Source organism: Aquarana catesbeiana, linkage group LG03 (assembly GCF_042186555.1).
Source record: "Aquarana catesbeiana isolate 2022-GZ linkage group LG03, ASM4218655v1, whole genome shotgun sequence".
NCBI classification, from domain to species: domain Eukaryota; kingdom Metazoa; phylum Chordata; class Amphibia; order Anura; family Ranidae; genus Aquarana; species Aquarana catesbeiana.
In genome coordinates, this window is record NC_133326.1 from 46,532,402 (window position 1) to 46,549,069 (window position 16,668).

General features: G+C 43.7%; 2 protein-coding genes across 5 annotated transcripts in view; both read right to left on the minus strand.

The window, feature by feature from the left end:
- Positions 1 to 11,524, minus strand: part of CEMIP (cell migration inducing hyaluronidase 1) — a 200,677-nt gene extending 189,153 nt beyond the window's left edge. For all 3 annotated transcript variants that reach the window (XM_073618470.1, XM_073618471.1, XM_073618465.1), the window contains exon 1: positions 11,262 to 11,524. The gene's annotated coding sequence lies outside the window, so the exon portion shown is untranslated. The remainder of the gene's footprint in view (positions 1 to 11,261) is intronic.
- Positions 1 to 16,668, minus strand: part of LOC141131327 (cell surface hyaluronidase CEMIP2-like) — a 177,465-nt gene that overhangs the window by 79,203 nt on the left and 81,594 nt on the right. The window contains exons 4-7 of one of the 2 annotated variants that reach the window (XM_073618463.1): positions 10,543 to 10,683; positions 7,156 to 7,711; positions 2,054 to 2,223; positions 1,470 to 1,658 (exon numbers count right to left, since the gene is read on the minus strand). In XM_073618463.1, the coding sequence (XP_073474564.1) occupies positions 1,470 to 1,658; positions 2,054 to 2,223; positions 7,156 to 7,711; positions 10,543 to 10,683 (1,056 nt within the window). The remainder of the gene's footprint in view (positions 1 to 1,469; positions 1,659 to 2,053; positions 2,224 to 7,155; positions 7,712 to 10,542; positions 10,684 to 16,668) is intronic. The other variant, XM_073618464.1, reaches the window with a different exon arrangement.

A 16,668-nucleotide genomic window follows, 5' to 3' on the forward strand; every position in this document is an offset into this window, starting at 1 on the left:
TTCGGTGTTATTCAAGGAAATAATTATTCCTTTGTCCTGATTTCTTTACATGATATCAACATGTTGAGTTAACATTCGTCTGATAGCAGAGTGATTTTTGTTTTCCATACTTTTGCCAAAAAAGACTATTTGGCGAATTTTAAACAGAATGGAAACACTGTGCTAAAGCTCTGGTCCTAGGGAAGAACTTGGTCTAAATATGATTAATTTACTATGCAATAAAACTAGTGTAAGACGATGGCTGAGTACAAGGCAACTGCTAGAAGCAAAACCCATGAATGCTGGGGGACAAGAGTGGGTGGGAGCAGCAAAAAGCCCATGAGGGATTGGTAGGAGCAAAATCGGACAGAGCAACCAATGCAAAGAAGGGAAAAGCAGGACCTTGGCAGAATTCATCCACACTGCTTCGGGAGGAAGCATTCCTGTCCACCCTCATATCTGTTTCATTGCAGGTTGGTTACATTGTGATGTAGACGTTTGTTAACCGGATGGGGGCACCTCACAAGGTGGATTCATTACCCTCTCATGGCGGCAAATGTCAATGACCTCTGGCTGTGCAACAAAGTTCCATTAGGGTAATTTCACATAGGTGGAAAAAGGGCAGTTGATGCACATTTTTATTGCCCCCTGACTCCCCACCTAAATCCTGATCTTGCAGCCGGACAGTGAAATACACTTACCACAGATGAGTTGCTTTGCTTTGCGGACCCTGCAAATTTAACTCAGCTTGCAGAGTTTGACAGGTGGTACTGCCTCTCAACCTCGCCCACTGGGATCATTGGGACCACACAAAAACCCAAGCAGCTTGGCACTATCTCCTCCTGAATGCCAGACAGCTGCTGCATTACCACCCTCTGAAATGTGACTGCAGTCCGTGTGAAACAGCCCTAACTGCACCAGTGAATGGAAAGGTGGAGACAGTGAACAGCTGGCATGGTGGGCACTTTAAAAAGAGGTCACATCTCTATCTCCCCAGCTGAGAACAACAAGTTGAGCTGCAGGATATATGTTTTGGGGGCTCTGGAGGCATCTGCGGTAGGGCTCCATAGTGTTTTTTGACAAATGAAATTGTTCAAAAAAGCCCCCACATTTCCACCTTAAACTCATGGTTCTGTCTTTATAGGGGTACCAGTTGGGGAAAGAAGAGAAGTGGGTCATCCAAGCTTTCTTGAAGAAGTCTTTGGTTAGTCTTCAACCAGTCTACAATGGCCAGTAACAAGAGCACACCCAGGCTTTGCCAAGGTCAGTACGAATACACATAATGCTAGTTGGTGTAAAGCTGTATTATAATTATTACTATTCGGAATTTATACAGTATAGTGGCAACAGTTTGCACAGTGCTTTACAAGATAACCACATATTAATTCACACATGTATTTAGCCATATTACAGATGAAAGTCTATAGTAACAGAAACAGTTAAATAGTGTCCAAGTTTATTGAACCAGACATGAAAGAGTTTGTTCTTACCATCAATTTTGACCTGGTTGTTTTTACATTCAGGGCAATGAAGCAGATTGAATTCTTCAGCTTGGTACATTGAGTAATCAGTACTTGCAACGACTATTCTGTTACCAGGCAACCAGGTGGTAACGTCATCCGCTAATGTAAGAATGATGCCCCTGGACACTGCAACTCTGAATCCATTCCTCGGAACGCCTAATGGGTCGGAGCAGAGGTGTTAATACCCAGCCAGACAGTAGTCAGACAAGTAGGTGATGAGACACATCCTTATCATTTGTGCTATGGAAATAAGTCAACAGGAAAATCTCTGACTTTTCTGGTCTAAAAAAATTCTATCTGTAGTTAGAAATTACAATACATTTTTTTTTTTTTTGTTCGAATAGTTTATGTAAACTAACCAGCAGCTAAGATACCGCGTAGAACCATAAACTACCTTCCTACGAGGTTTACATGAGTAAATACTGAAGCCTTTTAGGTACGTTCTTTTATCACAAAGTACAATTCTATGGACCTCTTATATTACTAAACTAATCAAATACTATGTATTATGTTCTTATTACCTCTGTAGTGTTTATCATTTCCTACATTACCTTTATTCCAGCCACTGTAAGCAGTAACAGTGAAATGAAGTCCTCCATATGTCTGAAATTCTCTTGTTGCGATTGCCAGCCCAGTTGTTCCATTGTTCTCGTACTGTTTTTTGTCCTCAGATACCTTTAGTGGGCCCTCTCCAAGCACACCAACCAAAGCCCAAGGTTGCCTGATGGTCATAACATGGAAAATGTATGATTAATGATTTTCTATGACAAAAAAATCACATATACCTTTAGGACCCATTCACATCATAAAACATTGTGGGCTTCATGGGCATCTTTGCCTCACCCACCCTACCACACAAACAATTTATCTTATGTGTTCAGTTCACATCACTACACTGCAGTGATGTGTGGTGAAAAATATAGGACATGCACTACTTTTTTTCCCGCAATGTGTTGCCTGTATAGTACCAGAGCCAATGCCACGCGGCAAAACCAGCATCATGACAACAATTATCTTATTAGCTATCTTTAAGGGCAACATTCTCACCAAAACTGTAAAGTGTACATTCTTCCTACTGACTACTAGGGATTATCTATGGAAACTGTTGCATAAGCGCAGGCCATTGGCCTAATCCGTTGTGGCATTGGAGTTGCCCACCTGATGGCCACCACACACTTCTGCCTAGCAGTACCAGTATCAGCTATTTAAATCCCAACCATGGCACTCCCTGCCTGGAGTTTGCATGTTCTCCCTGTGCTTGTGTCAGTTTCCTTCCACACATCAAAGACATGCTAGTAGGCTAATTGGCTCCTGTCTAAATTGGCCCTAGTATGGGTATGTATGAATGTGAGTTAGGGACATTAGATTGTAATCTCCTTGAGGGCAAAGACTGATGTCAATTTACAATAGGCGCTATTGAAGTACCTGTCATAAATAAATAAATAACAAAGGCGTGTTGATGCTAATGACATGCCCATATTTGATCAATGACATTGACTAAGAACATTAGCTCATTCCTTCTCATCATTAAGGGTGAGCTAAAAGGAAACTGTCACATGACAGCAATCCACCGGCCCAATCCATTGTGGCCATGGAATCACTAAGAATGAACTAAGAGAAACTGGAACACGATGACAACCCACGGCTGCACATGACAAAGGCGCTGGGATGCTGGTGACATGGTCATACTTGATCAATGACATTGACCACAAACCTTAGCCCGTCCCTACTGATCACTAAAGGGGGAGATTACTAAAACTGCACTGAGAATCTAGTGCAGCTGTGAGCTTTGCATGGTAACCAATCAGCTTCTAGGTTTTATTGTCAAAGGTTAATTGAACAAGCTGAATTTAGAAGCTGATTGGCTGGCATGTACAGATGCACCAGATTGTGCACTTTCCAGTAAATTGGTTATTATACACAGGTGCACCAGATTCTGTGTGCACCAGTTTTAGAGAAAACCCCCCCCCCCCCCCCAAGCATGAGCTCAGGGACATTGTTACATGATAGAAAGCCACCAGCTCAATGTGCCATACCAGATTAATTGGATTTAGGAAGGGTTCCCTGAGACCTGAAAACTATTTTAGGGGTTCCTCTGGGGTAAAAAGAGTTAAAATGCTGCTTTAGACTTAGAAAAAAAAAATATTTCTAAATTTGATTAGTCCTGTGCTCAGCACTCAGTAATGCAATGGGGTTGATTTACTAAAACTGGAGAGTGCAAAATCTGGTGCAGCTGTGCATGGTAGCCAATCAGCTTCTAACTTCAGCTTGTTCAATTAAGTTTTGACAAAAAAAAACAAAAACTGGAAGCTGATTGGTTTGTATGCACAGCTGCACATGATTTTGCACTCTTAAGTCAGTTTTAGTAAATCAACATCAATTTCAGATCTGTAATGTAAAACAGAAGCTCCAAAGTAATATATATATAGGAGGTATGAAGCGTATAAATATGCACTGTAAAAACACAGAGGGTGTTCTTTAACCTTTTGGTGCCAGCCCTCATTTGTCAAAGCAAGACTGGCCTCAGGGCGATCCCTGCCTTGCCAGCCCTGCCCTGATAATATAACTGTCATATCATTCTATTTTATGGCACATTCCATCCCTATGGCAATCAATAGTCATTTCTTTCTTATACCCACATCACTTTCTATAGCTTACAGATGGATAATTACACAAGAAAAGCCTCATAGGATTAACCTGTCAGAGCCTCAAATTATTCTGCGCATAGCAGAACACAATATAATGGAATTCCCTGCGTGTTTCAGATCTACTCAACCCTGTAATTCATCAAGCACTAAGTAAATACTTATAGCAATATACATTAGAGTGCAATTGTGTGATAAGGGAAAGGGGGTCGTCTGTGATAGCAGACTGAATAAGCCCTCCGCAGGTATTGTTGGAGTCTAGTCTATGCTCATGGTCCCTTGTTGCATTCCTAGCATTCTTCTCATATTTCTGCTCAGGGATGAAGTCCATGTACCTGGGTGTTCAGCTCTTCTATCTAGTCCTGATATCTTATCAGCAGCCCGGGAGCTGTCCATGGTAGGTAGACCTGCCTCTGCTCCCACACATCCTGCCTGAGCTCTGCTAGACTCTCAATGGCTCGGCACACCACTGAGCACACTAAGTATTGAGCTTTAAACCTTCACTTTTCATCATTAGCCTCAATAACCATAAGTCTAGACATGTCCATATGTAATGAGCCAAATATACAAGGCCTGTCCAAACTAGCTATGCAAACTAATGAGTAGACCAGTCAACGATCTAGGAGTGTACCTCTCAACATATTTGTCACAGCTAAATAATGTGGTCTATATAAGGGTGTTTGTACATTAGTTGGTAAAACATTAGTGCAGTGGAGAGAAAGCATAAAAGATCAACAAAACAAAAAAAAAAACAACAAAGCCTAAGGCAGGTCATAGATTATTTGATGTGGCAGGAAAGAAAATCGCTCGATTCCCCCAACAACACAGTCATTGTTGATTGGGGAATCCCTCCTGTGGAGCTATTGTGTTCTCCCGGTGGGCAATAATCGCATGTAAAAATCTGACATGCTGCTCGTACCCAAGTCGATCGATGGATTGACTTGTGTACAATCAGCCTGCCCATAGATGGTTTGAATCTCGGCTAGTTCAGCAGGAACAAATCATCTATTGCCGAATTGATTTCAGTAAAAAAAAAACATTTTTTTTTAAATCAGCAAAAGGAATGGTACTTACATTTAAATGTGCAATAATGTTCCCTTGCCCCTCTTCCTATCTATCCTACCAACTCTTTATAAAAAAGATCTGTGTACTTCTCTATTTTTAATCCACTTCAGTCACATGATCCTACAGTTCCGGCTCCTCTGTGTAAGGGAGCCCTTGACAACGCCTGTGAGTTCCTGGAGCGGTGACATCACCCATAGGCTCCCATGGCCAAGATGTTGTCGGTGCTCCATCCTCTCCCCTGCAGCCGCCGCTCACTGACACAAGGGGTGCCAGAGCTGCAGAATCACCTGACTGGAGCACAGCAGATTAAAAATAGGTAAGTACCCAGACATCGATGACTAAGCCCCTGTAGGTGGGACGAAACGTGTCAGTGGGCATGGCTTGTGGAGTGCTGTAAGGCTGAGGCAATCTCACACATTAGTAACATAGACTGGACTGGGAGAGTGGGCAATTTTTCTAAGCATACTACACACTACTGGATGGTGATATTTCATGCCGGCACCCCATTCCTGAGCACCAGTGGGATGATATACACCTTCCTTTTTTGTTTAGTGTGGCACTGCAAGTATAAGCAGGTCATCTGGAGTGGTGATGTCACTCAAAGGCTGTCATTGCCCAGCTGTTGTCGGCGCTCATTCCTCTCCCCTGCAGCAGCAGCTCACTGACAAAATGGAGCCGGAGCTGCAGGATCAGGTGACTGGAATGCGGCAGATTAAAAATATGTAAGTACACAGATCTTTTTTATACAGGTTAGACAGGACAGCTAAAGTCTTTTTTGTACTAAAAAAACATACAAGTGGCTACGTTCCTGTGAAGATGTGCCTTGGAGCACTGGGAAGGAGAACTGAATCACTACACAGCTCTGCATGTAAAGGTCTGACCTTTAGTACTTCAGACTCAGTATTGAAGGTGCTCCTTACTCTGGAGGTGGGTGATCATTAGATGGAGAGAGGTTCTCCTACAGGTTAGGGCAGCCTTTCTCAACATTTTCAACACAGAGGAACCCTTTAGATAATTTTCTGGTCTCAGGAAATCCCTGCTAAAAAATACTATGTCTACAACTCATGATACATTAGTGTGATGGTCAGTGGGAAGAATGTTCCTTACACTTGTGGTCATTTGGTAGAATTATCCCCTTACAGATAGCTAAAAAGATCAATGGTGTCAGTGGGAACTTACAGTATCTGAGAGGCAAAAAATGTTCATTGCTCAAGGAACCCCTAGCAACCTCTGGACGTATCCTGATTGAGAAACCCTGGGTTAAGGGGAGTGGGAGGTGGTGATGAGGTGAGCACATGTACAGCAGGACTAATCTCACAAGAGTTTATAGGATTTTTTTGCTAAATCTAACAAGTATGTACTGTATATCCATTGCAGTTATTCTAAACCATGGTTCCTCCAGAAGTTGCTAGAGGCTTCTTGAGCTGTGGTTAATTAACCTCCCATCTGATGGTGCCTGCATAGTTCCAGGTCCATCACCATTAGGCAGAGCCTGTAGCATGACACCAGTGATCTTTTTAGCTGATGGTAAGGGGGACATTCTTCCCACTGACCACTAATAAAAGGGCCATTTTCCTAAGGACCCAAATGGACCATTTTTATCATGGGTTACAGGAGGTATGAAAATTATTTCAAGGGTTCCTCTCGGGTATAAATGTTGAGAGAGGCTGGTCTATGAGATAATATAGATGAATAAGACAGATAGATAGATAGATAGATAGATAGATAGATAGATAGATAGATAGATAGATAGATAGATAGATACCAGATGATATCGGGACATATGAGGACATGCAGTTTTACAACAGTTAGGGAGTGACTGGTTTCCTATATACAATGGACACAATAGGTATGCTTACACTAGTAAAGACAACAATAAATGACAAGTGAAATGTTCAATGCATTGACGTCACATACAGTAAGGTGTAGGCGCTGGACGTTACCTGTAACCAATATGATAGATGTATTTACTGTTCAAAGTTTCTCTCAAGTATCTTCTGACATCTGGAGTTAGGCTCTTTGCCGCCGAGTCTCCCACTGCTGCAGCCACCACCTTGCCTGGACTCTGCTTGGCCAAGAATTCCTCCAGCCTCTTACTCTCCTCCAGAAACATGTGCGTGTCAAACCGATCAGCAGCCTGGACTTGCCCAGTCTCTGGGTCAATGATCCTGATATTGATGCCCCGGCTGCCCCAATGCTTCTCCCACTTGTAGGATCCATAGGGCAGTCCTCCAGGATACAGAGTCGCATCTAACAATGTCCAAGATAAGGGTCTTCTGCCATGTAGCTCCAGTATCCCACCTCTGTCCACTCCTATGAACTTCTTTCCAAACTCTTCTACATCGTACCCATCAGTAGATTTTCCATAAAGAGAAATGGTGGCATCAGAGGTATAGGGACATTGTGGGGATCCAATATGAAGTGAGCCACCATTTCTAATGAGGATATATTGAGTCCTTAACATAATTGGTATCTGGTCATCTGCAAATACTAAAGTGCCTGAAAGAGAAAGATACATTTTTATGAACATTACATGGCATGATTTAAATTTTCAAGAACCTTATTAAGCCTAAAGATCACCATACAAATTATAATCTGAATGTACAATCTCTGTACAATAAACTTTTCGTTACCAAAATTATGTAATATGAGTGAATGCCTGAACTCTACGATCATTTAATATCCAGTCAGGCAGGCTCTTGCATTACATAGTTGTCGATCAATCTAAAGGAGATTGTACCATCAGATTGTAATGTGTATGATGATCTTTAAACACAAGCAGTTACATATTGCATAAACACCAGCACAGAAAAATATTTTATATTTATGTAACTTTGTCATGCAGCGTGTTCTGCCCTGATGAAAACTTTTAGCCACTTATCTAATATATCTATACAGATAAGGACTTCTGACTTTCTCTAACTTGTCTGATCATTTCAGTGACTCAGAGAAGTTGATTTACTAAAACTGGAGAGTGCAAGTTCTGGTGCAGCTTTGCATAGAAACCAATCGGCTTCCAGTTTTTTTTTTTTGTCAAAACTTAATTGAACATGCTGAAGTTAGAAGCTGATTGGCTACTATGCACTGCTGCTCCAGATTTTGCGCTCTCCAGTTTTAGTAAATCAGCCCAATTGCATTAAAGCCGCTTTGGGTCAGCATAATAGCCAGACAACTGGCATTTTCAGAAGATGGTCATCAACGGCAAATATCTGCTGTACACTAAATCTAACATTTTCTTTGCCTTTTAAAGACATTTAAATATAACATGCAGCCCATGTTAGGTTTTAGTATTTACAAGCTGTCTACAAGACAGATTAAGCATTGCTAATTTGTGTTCTTGGCAGCACGCAGTTCATGCTTCACCTACAGCAGATCAGCTGGCCAGCTGGTGAAAGTTTGGATTCATCTGAAATCAAGCAGTATGAAATTAGCTCCAGTTACCTGCAGTGCAAATACCACTCTATAGTGCCAGGACATGGAAGACCTGTGATGTGATGAGCAAAGGACGAGAAGAGCTTTATGTGCAGATCAGATAAAGTTTAATTTGGCAGATATGTGTGTCTTATGGAAAGACCGTGGTCCTAAATATCCTACCATCCCATAACAGAGGGATCATACCCTAACACCACTCTATAGTGCCAGGACATGGACCATCTGTGATTTGATGGGCAGGCAATGTGAATAGCTTATGTACAGAACAGGTAAGTGTTTTCTTAGCAGATCTACCTTTTGGAAAGACAGTGATACCACACATCCTTCCATCCCATAGCAGAGAGTTCATGCCTCAGCACCACTCTATAGTGCCAGGACATGGGCAGTGTATGTGATGGTCAGAAGATAAGGATAACTATTAGCTGCAGATCAAGTAAGATTCTTTTTGACAATATATTTGGCAAAAAGAAAGAAAGCCAGTGATCCTACCATCTCAAATGGCAGATAGATCACGCCCCAACACCACTCTGTAGTACCAGGACATGGACCATCTGTGATGTGATGGGCAATGGATGGGAATAGGTTAGGTATAGATCAACTAAGATTATTTTGTCAGTTTTTTATTCTGGAAGCTTATGTATAGCCCGTAGCTTTTGTATAGACCCGGTAAAGTTTCTTTAGGTAGATATATTTGTCTAATGGAATCCTACCATCTCAAATGGCAGATAGATCATGCCCCAACACCACTCTGTAGTACCAGGACATGAACTATCTGTGAAGGACAATGGATGAGAATAGCTTATGTGCAGGTCAGTTAAGTTTCTTTTGGCAGATATATTTTTCTTCTGGAAATACAATGATCCTACATATCCTACAGTCCCAAAGAATGGCGTTCATGCCCCAAAAAGCACTCCATTGTGTCAGGAGATGGACCAGCCGTGATGAGCAAAGGATGAGAATAGCGTCATGCACAGATCAGGTGAAATTTTATTTGAAAGAAATATCTGTCTTATGGAAAGCTAGCAATCCTACATACCCTGCCAGCTATCCTACACACTCTATCATCCCATATCATGCCCCAAAATGACTTTATAGTGCCAGGACATGGACCATATCTGATGGGCGATGGGTGAGAATAGCTTCATGTGCAGATCAGGTAAAGCTTCTTATGGCCGATATATGTGTCTTATCCTATCATCCCATAGCAGCCAGATCATGCCCCCACATCTGTCTTTGGGGAGAATTTGGGTTTTTAACCCTATCTATATCTTTTTAGGTGCTGCTCCTTTGTTTCTCCTATGGGGGGGGGGGGCATGTCTTCCTCCCACAACTCCTGGGGCAGACACCTTACAGTGGTTGCCATTTGGAGATGTTATTTTAGATCAATTATCAAGCTGATTTGTAAGTATCGTTTGTTAAGGACATTAATATGTATAGATACTGCACTCCTTTACTTTTAGGGAGTGCTTGAATATACTTTTTGAAATTGTTTTTTTGGTTTGCAGATTTTACATTGGATTACATAACAATCCTGAAGAAGTAAAGCGACATTTACGAAACGCGTCAAGTTAAAGTACCTATTGTTATGCTGTAGAAATTTGGTAGTGTGGAACATGTACATGAATTACTATATAATGCAGATTATATGCTGATACATAGCATTGGGAATGAATCGGCTTGCTATTTTACTAACTCTTCTATTTATGTATGAGATCTTTATTGATTATGCAATAAAATAGTTTTTCTTGAAAATGTTATGCCTCATTTAAAGTCCAATGGAAAAATGTTTTGTTTGTTTTTATGTATCAAATACAAGGGGATGGAGACATGGCATCATCAGGCACCAGATCACAATTGTCTATATCATGCCCCCACATACCCCTCCCAGGGATCATTACCTCCATCCTGAATGAGCAAAGAGTGGAAAGTGGCTGAAGACTCCAGCCTGAGGGCCACCCCACGTCCAATAACGGCGGACCTCCTTCCATCGTGACCGGGGTGCCAGGGGATGAGATGGGGCTTCTTATCAGGACATCTGTCTGCAATACACAGTCATCTGACACATGAACAGGCACGACTGACAGGGGGGGGGGGGGAGAGAAGAGCAAAGAGGGGGGTCATGCTGGGTCACATAGAGCGCCAAGTCATTAGGAAGGAATGCACAGCCAGCTCTGAGCTGAGAAGAAGAAGTATGGAGTATGGAGGGAGAAGCAGATTGTAGAGTCACCCACCTGTTGTCTTGACTTTCCTTGTCTGCAATGGAGGCAATTCCCCCCCCAGGATGCCGAGAGCCTTAATAAACTGAACATACATGAGAGATGACCATACAATGGAGAATCACAGTCCAGAGCCATGTACAAGTGTGAGGGTCCTGCACCTGCTTTGTATGAGCACCTGCTGCACCTCAATGTATAGCACGATAAAGCACCACCTTGTACCATCCACAATCACCAATATCATCCAATATCATCAATACCATCAATATCATCAATACCATCAAAATCATCAATATCACCAATACCATCAATTTCATCAATATATACCATCAATACCACCCCATGAAGACACAGAAGATTCCTCATAGAGCTCGGGGTCCTCCAATACCCCGGAGTCTCACCTGAGTGTCCGCTCCTCTCCGACCTGCGGGACAAGTCGGCGTCCGATCCTCGGTGTGCTCCGGTACAATCTCCGCCGCCGGTGCAGTCTCCGATACAGTCTCCGGTGCAATTCCCGGTGCAGTCTCCGGTACAATCTCCTGTGCTGGGATTCCTCGGGAAGTCTTATATAGGGTCGGAGCTCTCCTCCTCCTCCTCCATATCTGATGATTCCACCTTTCATCTTCTCCTCCCATTATTATCTCCCCCTCCCCGGTCCTTCTCCCGTACCCCCCCCCCCCCCCTCCTCCTCCTCCCGGGGCTCCCGGCCGGCTTCACACTTCGCACAGTCCCCGCCCCCCGATCTGACGTCACCGCCGCCCGCTGTCACTTGTCTCTCTGCAGGTACGATGTGTCCGATCTCCGGGGACTACAACTCCCAGCAGAGAGCGGAGGAGAACTACAACTCCCAGCAGAGAGCGGAGGAGAACTACAAGTCCCAGCAGAGGGCGGAGGAGACCTACAAGTCCCAGCAGAGAGAGGAGGAGAACTACAAGTCCCAGCAGAGAGAGGAGGAGAACTACAAGTCCCAGCAGAGAGAGGAGGAGAACTACAAGTCCCAGCAGAGAGAGGAGGAGAACTACAAGTCCCAGCAGAGGGCGGAGGAGAACTACAAGTCCCAGCAGAGGGCGGAGGAGAACTACAAGTCCCAGCAGAGGGCGGAGGAGAACTACAAGTCCCAGCAGAGAGCGGAGGAGAACCACAAGTACCAGCAGAGAGCGGAGGAGAACTACAGCTCCCAGCAGAGGGCGGAGGAGAACTACAACTCCCAGCAGAGGGCGGAGGAGAACTACAAGTCCCAGCAGAGGGCGGAGGAGAACTACAAGTCCCAGCAGAGGGCGGAGGAGAACTACAAGTCCCAGCAGAGGGCGGAGGAGAACTAGATGTCGGTCCTGTACTGAGGATGAAGCCGGAACGGACTGTGCGATCTCCGCTACATTCACCCAAACTTTGTACTGTCAGCTCATCAGTCCATCCGGTGTGTGTGCGAGAACCGGGGACATCGCATGGAAGATGGCAGATTGTACGATCAGAGGATGCAAAGTGTGTGCTCAGATCTCCTACAACTACAGGACAAGGAGCCGGAGTGTATATAATGTATCATCACACCGTGTATATAGATGTGTGATCACATTCACCACATGTTGTGTATACAGTAAGTTCATTATGACATTGGAGAGTATATACATCAGATTCACCATAGGGTGTATATAGGGTGTATGATCAGATTCACCATGGATAGTATATAGGGTGTATGATCAGAATAACAGCCCTACAACTGCTAGATAAGGCATGGGGGTTATGATCAGATTCACCATAGGATGCATATAGGCGAATCATCAGATTCACCATAGGGTGTATTCTGTATTAGGGAATGATTGAACTCACCATAGGGTGCATACAGGTGTATGATCAGATTTATCATAGGGAGAGCAAGGGTATGATCATATTCACCATACTGTGTATATAGGTGTAAGATCAGATTCACAATCAGATTGTATAGTGTATGGTCAGATTCTTAGTCCTACCATGTTGAAATAGCCATAGAGTACATATAGGTGTAAGATCAGATTTACCATGGGGTTCATACAAGTGTATGACCAGAATTATCATAGGGGGGCATATAAGGGTATGATCAGTCCCACTACTACAGTTTTTTTATAGGTGTATGATCAGATTCACCATAGGGTGCGAATAGTGTAGGAACACATTCACCATAGGGTGTATATAAATGTATAATCCTATTCACAGCCATAGGGCACCGGTGTATGTGTGATGTAATTAGATGAACTTTCTCCCAGTAGGGTTGCACTTTCCATTATAGCACAGGAAGTATTGCTGACCAAATGAAGAGATGTCCAGACAATTCAGATCATACATACACAGATGTCAGTTGTATGTTCTTAGATTGTATGTCATCGGTTCTGCATCCCTAAATAGTTTCAACGTCATTGCCCCCCTCCCCCTCCTTGTTTACTATTAGATTTATGTGTGATGTTGAGAAATCATTACAAAGTCTACAAGCAGGATGCCCCAATCCCACACATAGGATTCCATTCAATAAACAATGTATCAGAATGTCATCACAACATTGTAAACTAATTAAGACAAAGCAACAGTGCAGAGATTCCACTATGTGTCAACCTTCAACAATACTTGTCCATTGCATAGTGTTCTATGTGTGTGCAGGGCATTCGTCAGATGCCAGCAATGCCTTTCTTCTAATAGGATGCAGATGTCATTTTCCTGACATAAAAATATAGATCTCCACCAACACTTCCCACCATAGATCACATAATGGGGAGTATTGATTAATCTGGACTTCATAGTGTGGGCCCTATGTACAGAATTCAGATTGGGAAGAAAAGTGTCACCTAGCCTGTTCTTAGATGACATCTGGGCCAATAAACTGGCCCTTTGTTTTAAAAGTTTGGAGACCCCTGCTTTAGACTTTAGATTTGCGTGGATGCCAGCCAGGGCTGGACTGGGACAAAAATTTGACCCTGGACTTCATCCAGACCGGCCCACTTTAATTTTGCAAACACGCACAAAAACAGTATATGAAACTATACGCAATTGCACGAAAAACATAAGTAAAAACATTCCATTATTGGGCATTGGACAGGGCATAGCCACACCAGTGCCCATTAATGCAGCCTGATCAGTGCCCATCAGTGCAGCCACACCAGTTCCCATCAGCGCAGCCACACCAGTGCCCATTAAAGCAGCCCGATCAGTGCCCATCAGCGCAGCCACACCAGTGCCCATTAATGCAGCCTTATCAGTGCCCATCAGCGCAGCCACACCAGTGCCCATTAATGCAGCCTGATCAGTGCTGATCAGCGCATCCACACCATTGCCCATTAATGCAGCCAGGGCCGGACTTACCATTGGGCTTGACTGGGCTCAAGCCCATGGGCCCCTGCCAATAGGGGGCCCCGCCTGTTTTGAAAGCAGCCTAGAGCCGCCGAGAGTGTCCGAAAGCCGCCAAGAGCGGCCGAAAGCCTCCGAGATACACAGGACATCCGGCTCTGTATCTCGGCGGCGCCATTTTTAAACTGAAAGGCTGCAATGACAAGGCAGCAATGACACTGGAGCAAGGCTACACTGACAAGTCTGCAAATGACACTGGGGCAAGGGTACACTGACAAGGCTGCATTAATGGGAATTTAAATGTAAGTTTTTTCCTTAAACTTCCCTCCTAAAAGTTTTTTTCCTTAAAATTTCCACCTAAACTTGGGGTGTGTGTTATACGCCGGCGCGTGTTATACACCGATAAATATGGTATTTATCATTTTATCCATTTTTATTGCTTTTATTAATCGTGGACCCAGGACGAATACCAGTACAGTATCCCCCACTTATACACTTATATATTATCTACTTTTGTGAGTAGCCATTTGGCTGTTTTGTCTTGTCCAATTAAACAGAAGTTCTTTAATGCTGCACTGAGTCTGGCGCACCTTGTCCTTTTCTATTTCTGTTTTATAGAGCTGTGCATATGTATAGAAGGGTAGGGCCCGAAGGTGAGTCAAGCCCAGGGGCCCCCACCACTCTAGGTCCAGCCCTGAATGCAGCCACTCCATTGCTCATTAATGCAGCCACACCAGTGCCCATTAATGCAGCCTAATCAGTGGCCTTCAGCGCAGCCACACCAGTGCCCATTAATGCAGTCTCACCAGTGCCTATTAATGCAGCCTCACCAGTGCCTATTAATGCAGCCACACCAGTGCCTATTAATGCAGCCACACCAGTGCCTATTAATGCAGCCTGATCAGTGCCCATCAGCACAGCCACATCAGTGCCCATTATTGCAGCCTGATCAGTGCCCATCTGCGCAGCCACACCAGTCCCTATTAATGCAGCCACACCAGTGCCCATTAATGCAGCCTGATCAGTGCACATCAGCGCAGCCTCATAAGTGCCCATCAGTGTTAGTCCCCCCCCCCAGTACCTGGTCTACACAGTTCCTTCTACCTAGGTCTTGGGTGCAGTGCTTGTCCTGTAGGTGGTTCCTCTGGAGCTGGGAACCCGGGACCAGCTGTGCGCTGCTGGTATATCTGGTCCTCTCCCTTCCTCCTGGGCACCACAGAGCTGGGTAACTGGGGCTGGAGGAAACTGGGGGGGCGAGGTGAGCAGTGTGGGGACTCCCAAATCCTATCCACCAATCAGCTTATCTCCCAACACCCGCTGTGTAGCTGTTTAGAAAATAAACTTCTACGGGTCTCCCCTGTGTTCAGTGGGGGCCAGAAAGTGGACTATTTGATCACTTTCGGCTGTAGGCGAATTAATCCGCAGCAGCGATCCCGGCCGATTCCAGTGTACTGATATAGCAATAGTCTGCTTTCTGTCCCCTGGCCCCCCACTGAACACAGGGGGCCTCGAAGAAGATTTTTTTCTATACAGCTGCACAGCGGGAGATTAGCTTATTGGTGGACAGGGTTTGGGAGCCCCCACCCGCTCTACCTCCGCTGTCACTTAAACCGGCCCACTGAGCCATCGGCCAACCGGGATCCCAGTACTCCCGATGGCCAGTACATGCCTGATGCCAGCAGACTTATACACCCATAGACCCCTTTATTTCTATGACACTGCAGCAGCAAGATGTCTGTATTTGAGTGCTGCCACTAATACAATTTTTGTTTTAGAGCTTAAACTGATAACTTAAAGCCAAAACCTTTTTCTAGTTTTGGATATAATAGGCAAGGGTTAAAACCTCAAAAAAGATCTCAAAATAACACACTTCCCCAGATCTTATCCCTGTGTCAAAGAATATACGTGAATAGATAGTAAAATGTAAAATATAGCTGCCACTTAAAAAATAATTAGCGTAAAACACATCTACCATAAATGAGGAAAAGCAACCAGGTAAATAGTGGCACTGAGCAAACAATACATATGTGAATGAAACATTAAAAAATTCAAAAATAAAAAGTATAACAATTAGACACCCAGTGAATGAAAGTGCATAATCATAAAAAACAGTCCATACTAGAAAATGGATCCAAATCTGGATGAAATATACAATTGATAATCCGTGATAAACAGTCAATTGATTGAGTAATTCCACACCACACCAAGTGATAACTAGACGTGTCTCCACTTCCGCTATAGGATGTACACTCACCAACAATAATTGCCTCACACTCTCATGTTCGGCAAAAAGAGCATTGTACCCCTCAGGGTTGTAGATATCTCCTCATTCAATCCAAACATCCAATAGGAAAGACATTCCCATAAATATGCAAAGGAAAAGAGAACTCCAATAGTGCAATGACGTATGATAAAAAAGTAATTTATTAAAAACCACAAAGGCCTAATGGTATTGCACCTACAAGAAAGCCATACAAAGAACACTTTGCTATAGTG